This window comes from Cricetulus griseus (assembly GCF_003668045.3).
Source record: "Cricetulus griseus strain 17A/GY chromosome 1 unlocalized genomic scaffold, alternate assembly CriGri-PICRH-1.0 chr1_0, whole genome shotgun sequence".
Lineage (NCBI taxonomy): Eukaryota > Metazoa > Chordata > Mammalia > Rodentia > Cricetidae > Cricetulus > Cricetulus griseus.
The window spans coordinates 67,695,395-67,714,507 of NW_023276806.1; the positions used below are offsets into that span (position 1 = coordinate 67,695,395).

The 19,113-nt window shown below is 36.3% G+C and overlaps 1 protein-coding gene across 6 annotated transcripts in view; it reads right to left on the reverse strand.

Moving 5' to 3' along the window:
* Lrba (LPS responsive beige-like anchor protein) overlaps nt 1-19,113 on the reverse strand; it is a 561,457-nt gene that overhangs the window by 57,209 nt on the left and 485,135 nt on the right. For all 6 annotated transcript variants that reach the window (XM_027392996.2, XM_027392995.2, XM_027392998.1 and 3 more), the window contains one exon: nt 11,993-12,160. In XM_027392996.2, coding sequence (XP_027248797.1) covers nt 11,993-12,160 — 168 coding nt within the window. The remainder of the gene's footprint in view (nt 1-11,992; nt 12,161-19,113) is intronic.

The window sequence follows — 19,113 nt, forward strand, 5'->3', positions numbered from 1 at the left end:
GACAGTAAAGAAATAAGTAAAACTGAGCAAGAATGATTCTATCTTATTTAAGAATTAAAAACAGCAAAATTGGACATAGAGAAAAATATCTAAAAATTTAGGAGTTAGATTTTTATGTTTATAAATAGATAGGGCTACTGATTCCACTTCTGTGAATATTCATAAGAAAAGGATCACATGGAGGCAAACATATTTAAATATAAAGTGTTTGCCATAACACTCTTAGAACAGTAAAAAGTTTAAAAAAAATAACCTAAATTAATGATCACAATGGAGCATTATTCAGCCATTAAAATGACTGAGTTTCTGGGAGTAGCGATGCATGCTCAGCAGTAGGAAGCAGAGGCAGGTAAATCTCTGTGAGTTCCAGGCCAACCTGGTAACACAGTGAACTCCAGGCCAGCAGAGTTACATAATGAGACCTTGTCTCAAAACAAAGTGAGTGAGTTGTGCTGAATGGACCGTATGGGAAAACCAATCCAGAATACACTGACAAAAAAAAATCTAGTCACATCTAGTATATCTAAAGTATAACCTATGTATATAAAAATATAGACACTTATACATAGGTAACACATATTGCCACATGGGAGTAAACAAATGCTTATGAGGACCATCTCAGTGCTCACTCTGGAACCATATGTGCCAAACTAACAGTAGCTCTTCCTTCAGGGGACGGAAAGATGAAAAGATTGGTAAGAGAAAACATAAACTTTCTTTACTATTATTTTTGATATCATATACAAAGATAGATTATTTTTGAAGTCACAAAGAAGTCTAAAAAAGTCTAAGAAATCTAAAGAAAGGTCTGCCACTGTTTGATATATTTTTATGAAGCTTAATTTATCCATTAATGTAACAGTCAGGAAAAAAATATATATATATTTGTTTTTTCAAGACAGAGTTTCTCTGTGCAACAGCCCTGGCTGTCTTGGAACTCGCTCAGTAGACCGGGCTGGCCTAGAACTCAGAGAGATCTCCACATCTCTGCCTCCTGAGTACTGGGATTAAAGGCGTGCATCACCAACACCCAGCCAGAAATATATTTTAACAATCCAAGAATCTCAGTTGATAGGTCAGTCAAAAATTTATTTCTATTTGATGACAAGGAGGCCATACTTTTTATAAGATTTTAGTATTGTTTAAGATTAATTGACTATTAATATTTAAGAAGCATGACACTTTTTAACATAAACATCCAAACAATACTAAAACTGTACCAGGGTAGCTGCAGGCATATATACACATGTCATAATGCTATAAAATCCGAAACAGCAGCATGCTAAATCAAATGAAACATGGTTAAAAATGGGAACACAATGAGAAGACTGGGTAGAAGGACAATTAAGGAGAGAAAAAAGTATTTTTACTAACAGTTCTGCTCAAATAATGCTATGGAGGGAAACACTAGTGAAGAACATGAAGAAATTGTCATTTGTAGAAAGATACAGATTTTCCTACTAATGCCTCAGAACTGCGCCCATAAATTCCAAGCACATTCAGCTGAGGCCCAGCTCAGACTTAGTAGTCTCCAGTGCTTGTAGCTGTCCATCGACTATAGCATAATCCCAGCTGCCAATCTGAAAGAAACCAGCTAGTCAGAGCAGATACAACCAAGAGAAACAAATGTCACTCAGTAACGCTTAACGGCACTGTGCTCATGGATAATTTCAAACAGTATCTCTGACTAGGACGCTGATGTGCTCATTCTAAACACCTCCATCTCTGGCTACTGGAAGCCAGGAGATAAAGGCTCCTGCTTAGGAAAATAAGTGGAATATCTTCAAAGAAGTGCCAAGGCCAACAGCAAGCACAGCGAGCACATAGCGAGTTCTTAACAAATAACAGGGCTAATGACTGCATTCAGAAGGTGTGTTATTCCTCAGAACCCAGCAACTATACTTATACTATATTAGGTGGAGATGCAGGGACCGAGTCAGCTGCTCATTTGGTAGGAAAATCCCTGTCTATTTCCTCCAAAATATCCGTGAGCATACATTGTGTCAAAACCAAAGTAAAATTCACTGAGGAATTTGACTGCATGGTGCCTAACTTAAAACCTGAAAAGACACCCTCTGCATACACAGTACTAGCAAAGACGGAGAAAGACAACAAACTATGCATGATGTAGTTTACTGAACATTATAAAAATGTGTGTTTGAATCAAGTGTTTTCCCTATACTGGGAATTTCATTGGCTTCTTTGCATTCTAAGTAAACCTCCTCATCTTATTAGAAATTAAATAAAAGATATCATACTGTCAAATAATTTTATGTAGTTTTTTTCAAATCTGTCCCAATTTTTCTTTTTTAATCTTTCTAAAAGCTTTGATTTAGTGAGAAACAGTGACTAAAATTGAGTAACAGTGTAAAGTGGAGATGGCATGAAGGAAATGGGTTCATTCATGAGGCAGAAGGACAGAAAAAAGCTCAGGGTTCCTGAAACACTGACAAGGATTAAGGATCAAAATGAAACATGAAGACATGCATCCTTTGCTTTATATCATCTACTGTATAACTCAGCTGCTTATTTACCCACTGAACTGAGTACACACAAAGCTGAGCAGTAATGACAACTTTGATGCTCACTTAGTTGACTGAGGGAAACTTTGTCTGTTATTGTGGTTTTGATGTACAAGGAAGCCTGGCAAAATTTCAGTGGTTTTTAATGTAGATTTTCAATTAAAATTTGACTAATCCTGGCCGTTTATTTGGCTTTTCATTGTACAGTTCCTGCCCTGCACTGTGTCAAATACGCCATCTGTGCAACACACTTCTGGCTAGTGATGCTTCAGGACAGTTTCTGTAGCACTGTTGAGTTGTGGCTGCATGGAACTGTAACTTAGTGAATCCAATACTCCTAATTTACTATATTGCTGCAACCACAGTAATCCTGTTGTCTTGGCTTTAAATCTCACTGCAGTCACAACAAAGATTCCTGCCCCACCTGCTTAAGATGGGCTTACAGACCACTCCCACAACTTATTCAGTAAATGTTAACAATGCTATAAATACCAATTGTGTTTATGCTTTCTGAAAGATTCACGGCCAGTGTTCTGCAGCAGTGCTGAGCTGAGCTGAAGCTGACTCCCACCATGAGAGTGATGGGATTCTAAGCCAAAAATGCTTTTCCTTGGATAAGATATCTGATTTGCTACCGCTGTCATGAAACCAGGGTCATGTAAACTTAAACACGGCTGCTGCTTCTTTAGGAAAACAGAGCTTCTCGGAGTGATTATGAGTTGCTAAAACAGCGCCTGGAAGGATAAGTCTGGAAGAGGCCAGAGCAACCACTGACATGAAACATGACTCAGGGAGTGTTCAGGCTTGACTTTCATGCTAGGAGACCCATTGTAGATAATTCTTTAAATTGAGTAATATCTTGGCTCCCTCTCCTCTTCTGTATCTCAGTAGATGGAGCTGGGATTTATTTCCAAAAGAAAATCAATTTTAATTTCTGAACACATATAAAGTGACACTGCCTTTGCTTGAAAAGTAAAGGAGAAAATAGTGCTTCCATAAGAAGTATAGTGAATGCACATAGCAAACTGCAAGGTGAGAAAGCAGATAATTCTGCTCACTAACGCTATTCCTCTGCCACAGCCCACAGTGGCCTGGGCCTCCACAAACATGGCCAGATCTGCCTAAATCTGTCTCATTCCCTCTTATCAAAGCCTACTGTCCAATCCTGGTCACTGACATCAGACTGATTGGAAAGGGCTATTTGAGAAGGAAAGAGAAGAAAAGACTTGTAATCAGTAAATCATGGGGGAACTCAGGGTGGTGTGAGGATGGTTAACAGAGTCTGGATCTGGGGAAGAGGCTTTCCATTTCATATTTTGTACTGCTGGATACTTTGAAATGTTTACTAGTTAAAATTTATAGCTTTGAAACATACATTTATAAATCTCTGTGTATTTATGTGCACACAATCACACACACACACACACACACACACACACACACACACACACACACACACACACACACACACACACTAACCCCCACACACACAGGGTAATGACCTAGGATTTAGAATTCATAAAGACTAGTTTAATCCAAAAGCAGTCTCACCTTCACATAATCACAACAAGGATGGAAACTGCCAGGAATACATAAATTTCCCTAAAAGTAGATAATTATCCTCTTTTTTCCCTGCCAAATACCATAGGAGATATGAATAAATAAAAGCTGATATTGAAAATGAGCTGATTTTATTTGAGCCAGGCAAAAGAAAATAACATTTCTTTTTTCCCCCAGATATTTATGTGAAGATGGCTTAGCAGAGTACCCAAACCTAGCCACAAAGAATGGGTAGAAAGAGCCAATCTGGAAAGCACCCACAGAACAGCCCCAAGTTACTCTACACATTCCCATCTTGCACACACTGCCACTAAAGACTTCTAAGCAAGCTGGTCTTTTCCCTTTAAAAAAAGGAAAAAGAAAGATTTGTGTCCTCACAAATATATGAATTTATCTGTTTTTTCATACTTTCTCAATATCAGAGGTTTTCATTATTTTTTAATCTTCAATAATCCAGTAGGCCTGTTTTTAAGTTCAGTTTTGGATACTAGTACAGACTATTTTATATATGTTTTTTTCTTTTGTCATTTATGTACTATCTGTCCTTAACCTTCTTTTTATATACAGAAACTTCAGTTTTCATGTGAGGAGCTTGCCAATTTCTGTAAGTTCTGGCTGTGACTTTAGACTTCCAATGTCTAATGTCACCTTCTTCATTCTAAGGTTGTGAAACTACTCACCTATGTTACCCAATTAAGTCCCAATCTCAATTTTATATCTATATACTCTTTATTTTAAATATAATACTTTTGGAGGTTCTTTTACTAGGATGTGAGGATGGGGTCACATTAATTTATGTTCTTGATGATTAGACAGCTGTCCTGACAATGGCACACTAAAACCACCCTTTGCTTGTGATGTAAATCACCATTGTATCACATCTTCCAAGTGTACAATATCCATTTCTGGAAGCCTTATCTGGTTCCACTGAACTTTAATACCTTCACTAGTCACACAGTTTAGACTGCTACAGTTCATGTTTTCTTGTCAGATAAACTTATTTGTTTTTGATTCCATTCTATCCAATCTTGTGTCATACAAGAGAAACAGTACGACAAGACAGGAGTGGAGCAAAACACATAGGCACGTGGACACAGCACCAAGAACTGAGAACCAACAGCTCAAGAGAAGAGGAGTGCAAAAGGAGAGCATGGGTATTGAGAAAGAATAGCCGAATGCTTCTTTCATTCAAGGCTAAGTAGAGCAAATAACAGAAATGCTACAAGCTTTTATGTGTGGTGCTGGTGACAGAAGCCAGGGCCTCACACAAGCCAGTCAAGTACTGCACCACTGAGCTACAGCCTTATTCCTGAACAGAAAATAAAACAAAAACATCTGTAGGTTCTACAGATGAAGCCAGGCCATCAGGTTGGTGGGTTTTTAAAAGGCTGTTTCTCACCTGCTAAAAACTCCACTAATAAACTGTCTCTTAAGATATTAAGGCCTAGATAATGAGCTCTCCATATTGTGATGGAGCAAACACAAATTACATGTGAATTAACAGGTGAATTCTGGATAAGTAAAGGTGTGGAATAAAGGCTTGATAGGAAAACCACACCTACAAATACAATTATAAATACTGCAAAGAAATGGAAAGAAAGAATATATACTAATCCTAACAACAATTACATTTCATGAAGTGATAATGTTCACTTTTGCTTACATTCACAGGTCCTGGACTCTCTCTTTTGAAACCTTGATAAGACTGTGTTGGAAGGAAGAGAACTGACTGAGTCAAACCAAGTTTAGCAAAATTAATGACAATAAATAAAATGACCTTACTTGTTTGCCTCTTGTCTATGAAAGAGTATTACATACATAAGTATATGTATATATATACATACACAAGTAATACTATATATATATATACATGAATATCTATCTATCTATCTATCTATCTATCTATCTATCTATCTATCTATCTATCTATCTATGGCTGTGGAAATAGAGAAGGTTAACAATGGGATCAAGAACAAATGGTACTAAGAGAGGACAGCTCAGAGTGGCAGGTGTTTGAATGATCAGCTCCAGAGAAGAACACACACTTTAGTTGGTGGTCACAAGATATTTGAAAACAGATTAGCATATCTGACTGGAAAACATTCCTTTCTGGTGTGTGATGTATGTAAATGGAGACTTCTATATTGATAACACAGCTGTTTTCTAAAAATTAAAAACAACATAAAAGTTTAATGTGCTGCAGGCTGCTCCACTGATTACTCTTCCTCTCTTTATGGTTATCATTTCTATCGTTTAAAACTCTTTTTATAGAGAGATTATTTTTATGATCACTTACTATGCTATATATATATTAACCATTCACTTTGGAATGGCAACTTCCTACAGAAGAACTGAGCTTTGGCAATCGGCAGGCAGACACATGCCTTGTGTGCAGACACCTTGTCTGTGTGTGACCATGTGCACAGGAAAAGGCTCTAAACCAAACTGAGAGGATAGCAGCAAACAAAGGAAGTACAGTTGCTGAAAGGAGTGATCTGGCATAAAAATGGATTTTGTGCTTTTAGAGTGACATGAATCTATCCTGTTAACCTCACAGAGACCTGAAAGAGATAAAGCTTGGAGGCAAGTCCAGTGAGTATACAAACACACTAATGTTAGGAAAGGGAAAGCTCCTCATTAAAACACCATTTGGAAGATGGGTGTGGCCTGTGAGTTCATAAATGACAGAAGCTTTCCCTCTGGCAGCGTCCTTATTTAGACTTGACCTAGAGGCTAACCTGGCAGGGGGCTCACAGGTAAGTCTGGCTATGGGATTATGAACGGCACCCAGGGTATCTGTTTTGTAGGAAACAGGGTTTATGATGATAGGCAGTGTGTAAGTACCCTCTCTAAAACCCTTCCCTATCACCCTAGTTTTTTCAGTCATCCCTGTTCTCTTCATAGCACATACAACTGAAATTATAGTTTGTATTGTTGAGTGCATTTCTGTGAGTCCAATTAGAAGCTGAGATCCATGTGGGTAGGACTTTCCTTTACTCAGCTGTTTAGTATTCTCATCAGAATGAGTATTTGTTGAAGAAATGAGTGCCAGGATTTCCCAGTTCTCTAGCCCTTTCTTGCCTTTATCTCAAGTTCGCCTAGACCTACATTTTGCATTTCATCAACATTCCTTCAGCAGCTCCACTTGTAATTCTTTTCATACATTTTACCATAAGGAATATACCCATTTTCCCATTTCTTCATATCTGTGCATGTGTACGTACACACACACACACACACACACACACACACACACACACACACATCCCTTTTTTGCTTATCCCTTTTCTACATTTATTCTCCTGCCATTTAAACACAGAAAAGCACCTGGAAAGGAAATAAATATCCACTGCTATGCCAGATAGTCCTATAAAATTCACCCTCTCCTTCACTACCCGACTTTGCACATACATGCTGACTACACAGGTCCTTTCATGGCACTAACATGCTCCAACCTCAGTCGAGGCACCATCGTTCCCTCCCTTTAGTACTTATCTCTGTCTGTGCTCTGGAGTTTGTTCCTTTCCCCTTTCTCAGAGACATGCTTCCTTCCTTCCTTCCTTTCTTTTTTTAAATGAGATTAGTTTTGGTTTATTCTTTTTTTTCTCATTTTTTTTTATTTAAATTAGAAACAAGATTGCTTTACATGTCAATCCCAGTTCCTTCTCCCTCCCCTCCTCCCCTGCCCCCCACCAACATCCTACCTATCCCATCTCCTTTCTGCTCCCCAGGGAGGATGAGGCCTTCCATGGGAGATCTTCAGAGTTCTATCATATCATTTGGGATAGGGCCTAGGCCCTCCCCCGTATGTCTGGGCTCAGGGAGTAACCCTCTATGTGGAATGGGCTCCCAAATTCCATTCCTATACTAGGAATATGTACTGATCTACTACAAGAGGCTCCATAGATTTCCGAGGCCTCCTCACTGACATCCACATTCATGCTGTCTGGATTAGTCCTATGCTGGTTTCCCAGCTATCAGTCTGGGGACCAAGAGTTCCCCCTTGTTCAGGTCAGCTGTTTCTATGGGTTTCACCAGCCTGGCATTGACCCCTTTGCTCATCACTACTTCTCTGCAACTGGATTCCAGTTCAGTTCAGTGTTTAGCTGTGGGTGTCTGCTTCTACTTCCATCAGCTGCTGGATGAAGGCTCGAGGATGGCATATAAGTTAGTCATCAATCTCATTATCACGGGAGGGCATTTAAGGTAGCCTCTCCTCTGTTGCTTAGATTGTTGGTGTCATTTTTGTAGATCTCTGGACATTTCCCTAGTGCCTGATTTCTCTTTAAACCTATAATGTCTCCCTCTATTGTGGTATATCTTATCTTGCTCTCCTCTATTCTTGCCCCTACACAACCTGCCTGCTCCCTCATATCCTCCTCTTCTCCCCTTCTCATTCCCCTAGCTCCCTGTCCCCTCCCACCATACTCCCAATTTGTTCAGAAGATCTTGTCCCTTTCCCTTTCTCCCGGGGGACCATGTATGTCTTGGAGTCCTCCTTGCTTCCTAGCTTCTCTGGCGGTGTGGATTGTAGACATGCTTTCTTCCTTTCGGATCTTTCCAATGAAACATGGTCAAACATCTACTCATATAAAAAGTCTCCTTAGAAAGACAGCAAGTGGGCACAAAAATTTCTTTCGTAGTGACAAAAAACTGTTCTTAAAGTAGATGGTGGTGATGCTCATATGTTATGAATATACTAAACTGTATTTTATACTGCCAACAAATACATTGTATCATATGTAAATTATACTCAATAAAGCTGTTAAAAATTCTCCCTCAGACCTGGGGAGAAAGTTTTTTTAAACTAAATGTGTATACTTATGACATTCAGTAACAAAAAGATACCTTCTTATTTCAAGAGTATCATGCAGCTGCCAGTCTTAGGAAATCACAAGCCATGTTTACTTAATTGGTATGAAATCTAATACAGAGGTGTATCATATGTATGTAATATAAAATAAAACAATAGAAAAGCTATATAGTTAAGGATTTTTTGGTAATTATTTGGATTGCAAAAACTGAAGTAAAAGAATCCTACTCTTTTAAACATTGTCTTTAGAAAATAATGGTCATGAAAAATAAGCATTGAAATTTTATTTGGCATGGTGGTTCCCCCAAAGATTAAACATGAAACTACCATGTAGCCTAGAATATTCCCTAAAGAAATAAAAGCAGTGACTTGGATGTATACTTGAACACCAAAGCTCCTACTTCTCACAATAATCAAACAGTAAGAACAACCTAAAATACCCATGGATGAGTGATGGATAAACAAAACACAGTGTGCATATAGAATAGGATATTATTTAGCCTAAGAGAGAAGGAAATTCTTTGCAAGTTACAAGATAGATGAAACTTAAAGATACTAAATAAAATAAGCCAGACACAAATGGACACATATTACATGGTTCTTGCTCATATGAGGTACCCAGAGCAATGGAATCCATATAAAGAGAATGTAGCATCATGCTCTCCAGGGTCTGAGGGGAGGATGTTTAATGTAACTGTGTTTAATGTAAACACAGTTTCAGTTTGGGATATAAAACTTTTCTGTACATGGACAGTGGGAATAGGCTGCACAATAATATGATTTTTTAAATTTTTTTTCTGCACTGGAGACTGAGCCTAGGGCACTGTGCATGGTAGTCACATGCTCTGCCTCTGAGCTACACCCCCAGTTCTGTGAATGTTCTTCACACCACTGAAGTGCACACTTGAAATGACAACAGTGGTAAGTTTTACATACAATTATTTTACCACAATAAAACCCTTCATTTGAAGTTACAATGTATTTATTTTGTTAAAATAAAAGTTTGTAATTTAGCTCACAACTGTATTTCAATTATTTATCTAATGTCTGAATGGCTTAGGCCCAACTTAAAATATCCAACCTAACACATCAATTGTCTCATTCTCTTCTTTTATGTCCTGAAATTGGCGAGAAAACATGGTTACTACTAAAGATACACAGGGCATTCTTCTAGATGCTGCTGCCAACATGGTACAGCTAGTCACATCTTCCTATGTAAACATTCAGCTCCTCAGGCACACTAGCCATACAAGAAGACATGTGGGCTAGACCATGATATTGTAATGAGACAAGTATTTCCATTACTATGGGAGTTATATTAATACTCTTCTAGAATACACTGTAAATATAAATAAATAAATATAGCAAATATATAAAATATAGTAAACTTTGGAAATTATTGGTGTATATGTGGGTGATGCCAATTAAAAATGAAAACAGGGAGCCAATCATACTGAGTAAGGTAAAGTGGAAATGGCCAGTTGGCTAGCTATGAAAGACACAGGTTAAGAGCCATCTTTGTGACATAAATTAACGCATAATGTTTAATGACATGACTGGCAGAGCTAGCAATATCATCTCAGACACAAAGAGATGATTTTAAAAAAAAACGAGCATCTCACTTTGCATGTTTAGAGTAATTCCATGAACTTCAAAATTCAAACTATAGGGGTTATTCACAATAATGTAAGGATATGGTATTGTAAGTAAAACGGAAGGATCTAAAAGTCAATTCTAGAGTATAAATTCAGATACAAGCTGATTACATAGGGAAATTGATTATTATAAGGCAATATGAGAAAGGAAAAACAGGCTGAATGGTACAGAATCATGGGCATATAAGAGAATCAAGTAGCACATGGCAAATACTGTTAAAAAGAAAGGAGAGTTTGTTAATTTACATGTGTGTGTGTACATGTGTGAGCACAAGCATGTTATAAGGAGGGCAGAGTAAAACTTGTGTTGGTTCTCTGTTTCCCACCATATGGGTTCCAGGCTTAAAGTCAAGCAGCCCTGCCCTCTGAGCATCCTGGCTAGCCTGACATTTGCTATATTAGTCTAAGAATTAAATTATTCATTACTTGCATGCTGCTTTGACTTCAGTGTCATATAGAGTCCCAAAATGCTCTGAATCATAAAATCAACAGTTACTTCAAATAAGGTGTGCTGGAGGAATATTCACACAGCTGGAGAGGAGGCTCAGAGGCAAAGCATGTGCCTGAGGCTCAATCTCCAGTGCCAAGTTCACTAAACTGGGAGACTGAAAGCATTAAGAGTTAACTGACAGGGGTGGAGAGATGGCTCAGAGGTTAAGAGCACTGACTGCTCTTCCAGGGGTCCTGAGTTCAATTCCCAGCAATCACATGGTGGCTCACAACCATCTATAATGAGATCTGGTGCCCTCTTCTGGCCTGCATGGATATATGCAGACAGAATAGTTTATACATAATAAATAAATCTTTAAAAAAATTTACTGTTAAAAAAAAGTTAACTGACTGACTTATCTGTCTCCACAGTTTTTAAAATGTGAAGAACAGAAACTCACAATATATACAATTTAGGGCATAAGAAATCTACTCTGCGGTGCTTTTGTTTACCTACTATAAGTGATAATATGCTAATTTACTTCAGTATGTATTTATGGATATTCAACATGACTAGGTAATAGAATTACAGAGGAATGCACCCAGTCCTATTGAAACAGGACAACTTACACATTGTAAGTAATATACCCTTCAAAATTGTCACCTGCCCTATGAATCAATGTCTTGGCTTAAGTATCCATTTGTTTTAAAATCTTATCAATGTTTGAGGTTATATCTGTGCAATTACATGATTTTTCACAGAAGGGTAATACATTTTGGGATATATAACTAGATTAGAAATAGTAAAAAACAAAACTTTTCTTCAGAAGTTTGGGTGAACACTGCATTAACCAAGATCCTGTTTTAGTGTTCTTGCAGAAAACACGTGATAAGGATAAAGCAAGCCTTATTATTATTCAACACCGAATAATGACAGCAAAGTTTCAGACTTCAATCCCACTACTAACTTCTAACTTGTGATAATGGGTTTCCTTCTAAGTAGGAGGACTTACCTCTCTCAGCACAGGGTCTGTTATTGAGTTCAGGCTGACTGCTCCTTCATAGGTTAGGTAATAGAACACATTGAGGGCTCTCACTGCCTCTGGCCCTTGTTGTTTATAGCCAAAAATAAGATCAATCCATTGGTGAAGCTGGCAGGAAACAAATTCACTCTCCAGGGCCTGAAAAACAGTATACACCATATCACTATCCTGAATCCTATTTTTAAAAACATAGATATTTAGAGCAACAGTGAAGTGAAACACTAAACTATCTTCAACAACAACAAAACCCAAACAAACAAACAAACAAACAAACAAAAAACCAAAAAACAAAACCCAAGTGTGATGGCATGCATTCTGTAATCCAACTTGAGAAACTGAGACAAGGTGATCCCAAGTTTTAGACCAATCTGAGAATCAGAATGAGAACTGGTCTTAAAAACAAACAAACAAACAAATCAAAGCAATGCAAGAGAGAGGGCTCAGACAGTTGAGCAGATACCTGAGCACAATCCCCAGGACCTATATTAAAAGCCAGGTGTAGTGACACACATCTGTAATAATACCAGAGCTAGGTTTAGAGACAGGAATATCACAAGAGCATGCTGTCAAGCCAGCCTAGCTAGCTGAATCTGCAAGCTCCATATTCGGTGAGAGATCCTGTCTCAAAAGCTAAGGTGGAGAGTGATTAAGGAAGAGATCTAATATTGCTCTCTGACTACCCCCCCCCACACACACACACACCACACCACACCACAGATAGAAGGGTTGGAGGAAAGGGGAAGAGGGAAGGGAAGGGAAGTGGGAGGGATAGGGGAAGGAAAAAGGAAAGGGGGAAGGTGGAAAGAAGACAGTACAGAGCCAAGGAACTTAGTGGCTCAGACATAGTTCAATGCAGACTGTGTGTTTTGTCCTAGTGAGATCTGGTACTCAATTCCCAGTACTGTAAAAACAACAACAACGAAACCCCTGACATCCCGTTGTCTAGAAGAGTCTTGTTCTGTTGTGTATATATGAGAAACTTCCTGGCCCTCATCATGTTGCACTGGAGGAACCACTTTGGCGTTCTCCCACTACACTATAGGACTGTAAGCACTATAGGACTGAGGCTGGGCTTATCTTGGTCATACTTGTAAATCAGGCTTGACAGGTACTCAATTCATGCTTCAAAAAAGGAAGTCATAGATAGAGTAAAGGGCAACTCTGGAAAGCAAATACAAAAACGCTAAACATTTCCCATTCACTTGGAATACTAACATTTTCCTCAAATTAAAACATTTGACTCCTGCAACTGCAACCAAATCATTGAGTTATTTTGATTGTGTTCATAATAACAAATTAGATTTTGTGGGGACTTTTAACTGCTGAATTTTAATTTTATGTATCAGTACCAAACCAAACACTTTATGCTATTATCCATGCTCAATAAATAATGAATGAACATGATCAAATATTCACTTGAAATGCTGGGCACAAGATTCACTTCCTATTCATCATTATAGTCCCATTTACTAGTACTGTGTGCCAAATACAGTTGTTACCAATAAATGTTTGCTGAATTGAGTAAAGTTAGAAATATCAAGGCCAAAGACTTTTTAGGAAGCTATTCCTCTTTATACTGTGCAATACTAGTCAAAATTATTCCAACATTAAAGTTCAACTCTAAGTGGTTTAGGTTTTCCAACAAATAATGCTATTCAAAGTTAATAAAGCTGTCAAAGTTAACTCTGAATCATAACTAAAAATATATCAAATTATATGTAGTAACAAATCTCAATGAAATTAGCTTTAGAGTTAAAACTGTATGATTGTAATGTACATTTCTGGCAGTGTACTTTTAGTGTCATAATAAGATATCTGTAAGTTTTAAGGAGCAGTTGGCTACACATTTTTTTTTCTCTTTGGTATTGGAGACTGAACCTAGGGCCCTGTGCATGCTTCATCACTGACCTCTAATCCTTAGCCCCAAACAGACTAACTACTAAAGCAAACACCAATGAAGTATAAACTATCAAGGCACAAATGATAGACACATTAGTTCATAGTTGCACATGTGTAAAAGTGTCTTATTAAAACTAGTACCTGTGAATAAGAAAGATGTTTATAGCTAAATACAATGTTTTCTTTAAAAACATTTAACCTGGGTTTGCAATACAACAAATATAAAATATTATTCACTAAATAAATCTCTATGCACTAACTAGGCAATTCTCACATTCTAATGTATAACTGAAATGAAACAGGCCTAAAAATGTCTGGCTAGTGTCCCCTGTGAAAGTTACTGTTTTAGACACCTATTATCAAGTTTACCCAATTTGCCACTTTCACAGAGAGATGGTAAGGAAGCAAAAATGACTTCACATTATACTTGACATAATAAGAGGTTGTTTGATAATCAAATAAATCCTTATTTTAATTACATAAATTTAAAATGAGTCTAAAAATTTAAATTGCCAGTACAAGTTGCATTAACTTTGGCCTTGGGAGGGATGGGAGGGCGCATGTTTAAGTGACACATAAAAACAACAATTGTCTTAATTTGTGTGCAGTGCACTCCACACAAAAGCCCTAAATATGTTCAAATTAGAGCGAGCTGCTTGATTGTCACTGCAGTCTCATGTCACATTAATGCATGACAAACATTAAACCATACACTTAAATGGCAATTTATATCATTTAAATGTTTACTGCCAGACTAGCTCATCACTCATTTAAATGTGACTTTCTGACAGCTAATTTCAGTTAATTTTCTCCAATTCACTTAATTAGAACTTTCAATCAGGGAAGGACTTCCATGTATCTTCAAGAGTGGATCCTTTTTGGTTGCTCAAAACTGTGAGGTAATAAGCTGACAGAAAGCCCTGCTGTAGAATTAACATTGAAGATCTGTGAGTCTACAAGCGAGCATCACTACACAAAGCAGGCTCACAGCATGTATTCTGAGAAAGAACATATTTATTTATGTAAATAATACTCTCGCCAGTAGTTTAAATAAAAAACGTTTAGTTCATATATACCCACTATTGAAACAATAAAAAACCTGCATCCAAGCTAATTAAAAATTAATGATTTCAAAATTGTTTAATAAGATAAAACAGCCAGGAGTCTCTTGAGTGTCCATGGCATTGTGATTTGAGACTATAAAATCCTAGAAGGCTCAGAAAATGAAGAAGCACAAATGAATTTTCTCAATATTAAAGCTCTACAACTAGGGCAATTTTGTTTTATGTGTCATCAAACAAAGAGCTGGGAGTTTCCTAATGGTTGATTACTTCTTTATGCACATTTGAAATGGTGAAGTTGGTTTGATTTAAATGCTTTAAGCTTTATATCTTGATACTGCTTCAGAATTTTAAACAACAACAACAACAAAAAAAAACACTGAAGAAACCATATTGTATGCTCCTATTATGCTGCAAACACACAGCAGAGCCATCCCATGCCAAGGTTGAGCCTCTCTTCATACTGCCACAGGTCAGTTTTGAAGGGGGTCAACCAGTAATTCGCAGAATTATTTGGCAGAATTTAATCAAGGAGGTGATAAATACATTAGTGAATAAACACATATTTAAAAAACCTCTAAAAATGATACTAGTTTTGTTTTGTTTTGCATCCAAAAGAGCTGTGACAGACCTGAGAGGGTTTCTAAAAAGTTCTGGAATCTTCCAGTACAAAGTCAGCTTAGGACTTTAACCTCTTTTTGACAGCATTGAATGACAGTTGCCTGACCCAGAGTGTGCGCTGATAAACAAGTGGTACAGAATACACACTTGAAGGAACAAGAAAGGATAAGCAGGAGGCCATTAAGGACAAAGAAAGTAATTTAAAGAGGAGTACTTTGGATTTATATCATAACTTGCTTTGATATTCAAAAGCATAAAGGAGGAAATCTTCACTAAAAATTCCTCAAAATCTTTTTCTTATACAGCTTTAAAAACTAACCTATATAAAATTTATGTGGACCCACATTTTAAGAGAGAGCATGAGCACATTTGTGTGAACACACACACACCACGCATACCATATCAGTGGAATGTTAAGCATTTGGGGTTTTTCAAAGCCTTTAGGACAGACAGTCTTCATTAAGGCTGGAGTTAAATAAGGTTTGCAGCTAGGGGATAGTAACATTTTTTGCAGGCTGCTCTTAACCCAACCAATCAATTGTAAGCACTCTCCTAGCAGGCTGGAAACATCATTTATATCCAATGTGTGCTCTGAGTAAAATTTGTGAAAAAGAAAATCCACGAAAATGTCCAACACAATATAGTAATATTCAACTCATCTTGAGTTATAAAGTAAGCAGTGACTAATGTCCAATTGTTAAGGATCACATAAGACTAAGAAAAGACTACTACATGAAGCTTTGCACAAATTGTCACTCCAATCCAGGGGGAAGCATATTAGTCTTGACAAACTGTCTGGGAGCTGATATCTGTTTTCCTAATGGGATCTATTAGGCAGAGACTAAAACACTTTCGAGATGCTAAAAAGTACAGAACATAGATGCCAAATATAAACACTTATTAGTAACTTTCACTTGCTTGGTTCTTTTACAAAATATCAATAAATTAAAAAATTTAATATGACATAAAGGTAACAATAAATTGTTCATAAATGATTGTATCAGAAACAATTATAGTAAATATGAATAATATGTGTCCAACAACAAATCTTACAGAAAGAGCGTAATCTGTTTCTCTGAAACCAGCTCATTAAGGAAATGAATTACTAATACAAAATGTTAAATAAAATTATTCTACTTTTGTACAGTGAAGCCAAACAATTTGCTAACATATAGAAATAGTTCACTTTTTCCAAGATATTAAACTAATTGAAAATAGTAATTTTAATGACATTTATCACCAATTTTATTAATCAATAAAGGCTCCAAAAATACTATAGCAATTCCTTGTAAAACTCAAGTTTTATTAACATGAAAATTAGGTAAAATAAAAGAAAATAAATTAACAAAAGAAATCATAGATATTTGTTAATGACAAAGGAGCTAATAGTTAATTACAGCTTCCATCCTTGTAAATCCCTAATTTGTGTTAGTATCAATATGATATCATATGCTATCATACAATAGTAATTTTTATGAACATCAAATAAAATTACCAAAAATCACCTATAAATAGAAATTAATATAGTAGTAAGTTTGATTCCCAGAACCAGAATGTCATCAACAACAAACATAATAAAGAGAAAACAGGAAAAGGCCAAAGGCCCATGAAGCCTAGATTCGCATTTCAATACATCTACACCACTACTTCTATTTCCAGGTGTCTAGAAGGCCTAATTCAGTTCTACAACACAAAATATCACACCTATAAGTTTCAAATAAAAAGATAAAAATCACTGATTAATCCTAACTTGGCATATACTTAATTATAAGATGCATATGACCACATTTTAATGAAAGAATAAAAAAGTAATTTCTTAAATTTTAACTTATAGTTAAGAGTTTCAATGGAAGTGAGTCTATGTAATAATATGTATGAAAGAAGGTAATATACCAAATTATAAACTTGGAAGTATTTTTTTCATTTGAAATAGATGTAAAAAACCTTCCTCTACACACACACACACACACACACACACACACATATGAAACAATGAACTGGCCTGTTATGTTTGCATGTGCTGGATTTCAAACACTAGTGGTAATGTTTCCTTAACATTGATATACGACCTTTGTAATTTACATTGAAGAAAGCTGTTTTTTTCAGCTTAATTAGAACTGTTTCAAATTTTCCTGCTAAATATATGATATAAAGTCCTTTCAACTTTTTTATTCTAAAGTTTCTTTCCATGTCAACTTTGTTCCAATCAAAATATGCTTTGAATTAAATGATTTTGATTGAATATGTGGATCACATTTCATGTCTAAGATTTAAAGTCCAAAAAGGAAAAGTTTAGCCTGTTCAAACAAAGCAAGCGCAGCCACTTTGCGGAAGGCTATTCACTTTAAGAAGACTGACAAATTGTTTGTGTGCACCATCAGGTCCAGTTCCTGCAATAGTTGCCAGATTTCCTGTCGCTCTAATAAGATAGATATGTTAACTCATGAAGTGCTGGCTGTGAATCTGTAGAAAATCTGGCTAACTTTACTAAATTTAAGGAGTTTGCTTCTTTGAAACAAATCTAATGAGAAGAAAAGAAAAATTTGCAAATATATTAATTAATTAATTAATTAATGTTTTCAAATAATAAGTCATAGAAAAATTAACTATTTTTCATATTGAACAGATATAAATTCAGAATATAAGTATGTTTTCCAAATGTGATTTGCTAATGACAAACACCTGTCAATCCTTATTTTTTGAATACATTAACTTCACCATTTTAACAATTATTTTATAGGTGAAACAGAATGAAAACTATAGTAGTCAACAACAATCAATCAGCATTTGCTTAATTTCTCCAAAATTGATTGCAAACATATCAAACTGTTTCAGAATCTGGATGTTTACCTTACTATAAGTACATAAAAAATGTTAAGCAGGTTTAATACTAGTTACATAGAAAAGCCTAACTTTGGGAGCTTGAAAATATGTGTGGAAATGTGACATTAAAGACTAATACATCATGAAGACAAAAGAGGGGTGAGGAAGGAGGATCAAAGATTAAAAGACAAAAAGCTGTAGTATACTAAGAATAAAAATTATACTTGGCAGTTAAAAAAAAAACGAAATTGAGTTAGCATGCTGAAGGTCTGCAGGCAGAGTAGATAGAGAAATCACTGTTGGAGCTATGCACTTACACTGCCCTTGAACTGCTAGGCAGAGGAAAGATTTGAGTTCATTTCTACATTTTTATCATTACTAAAGAAAAGTGTGAGTTAGTATCATATCTTGATATAACCATCAAGCACCCATGCATCTTTTGGCAGGAGAACCTTTCTGCTACAATTGTTATTGTGTAGTTTTAAATGGACTAGTCAACCAGCTGTTATATATTTTACACACTGAAGGCCATGTTTCCTTTGAAATTCATAGTTTTAATCTCAACTGAAGTCTGTATTGCTGTGTGCCAAGATCAAAAGGATTAGGCAAACTTGTACAATTACCTCCTTTTCAGAGAGATGATTTTTTTCTGAATGTTTAAAATACTTCTGTATGCTGACATTTTAT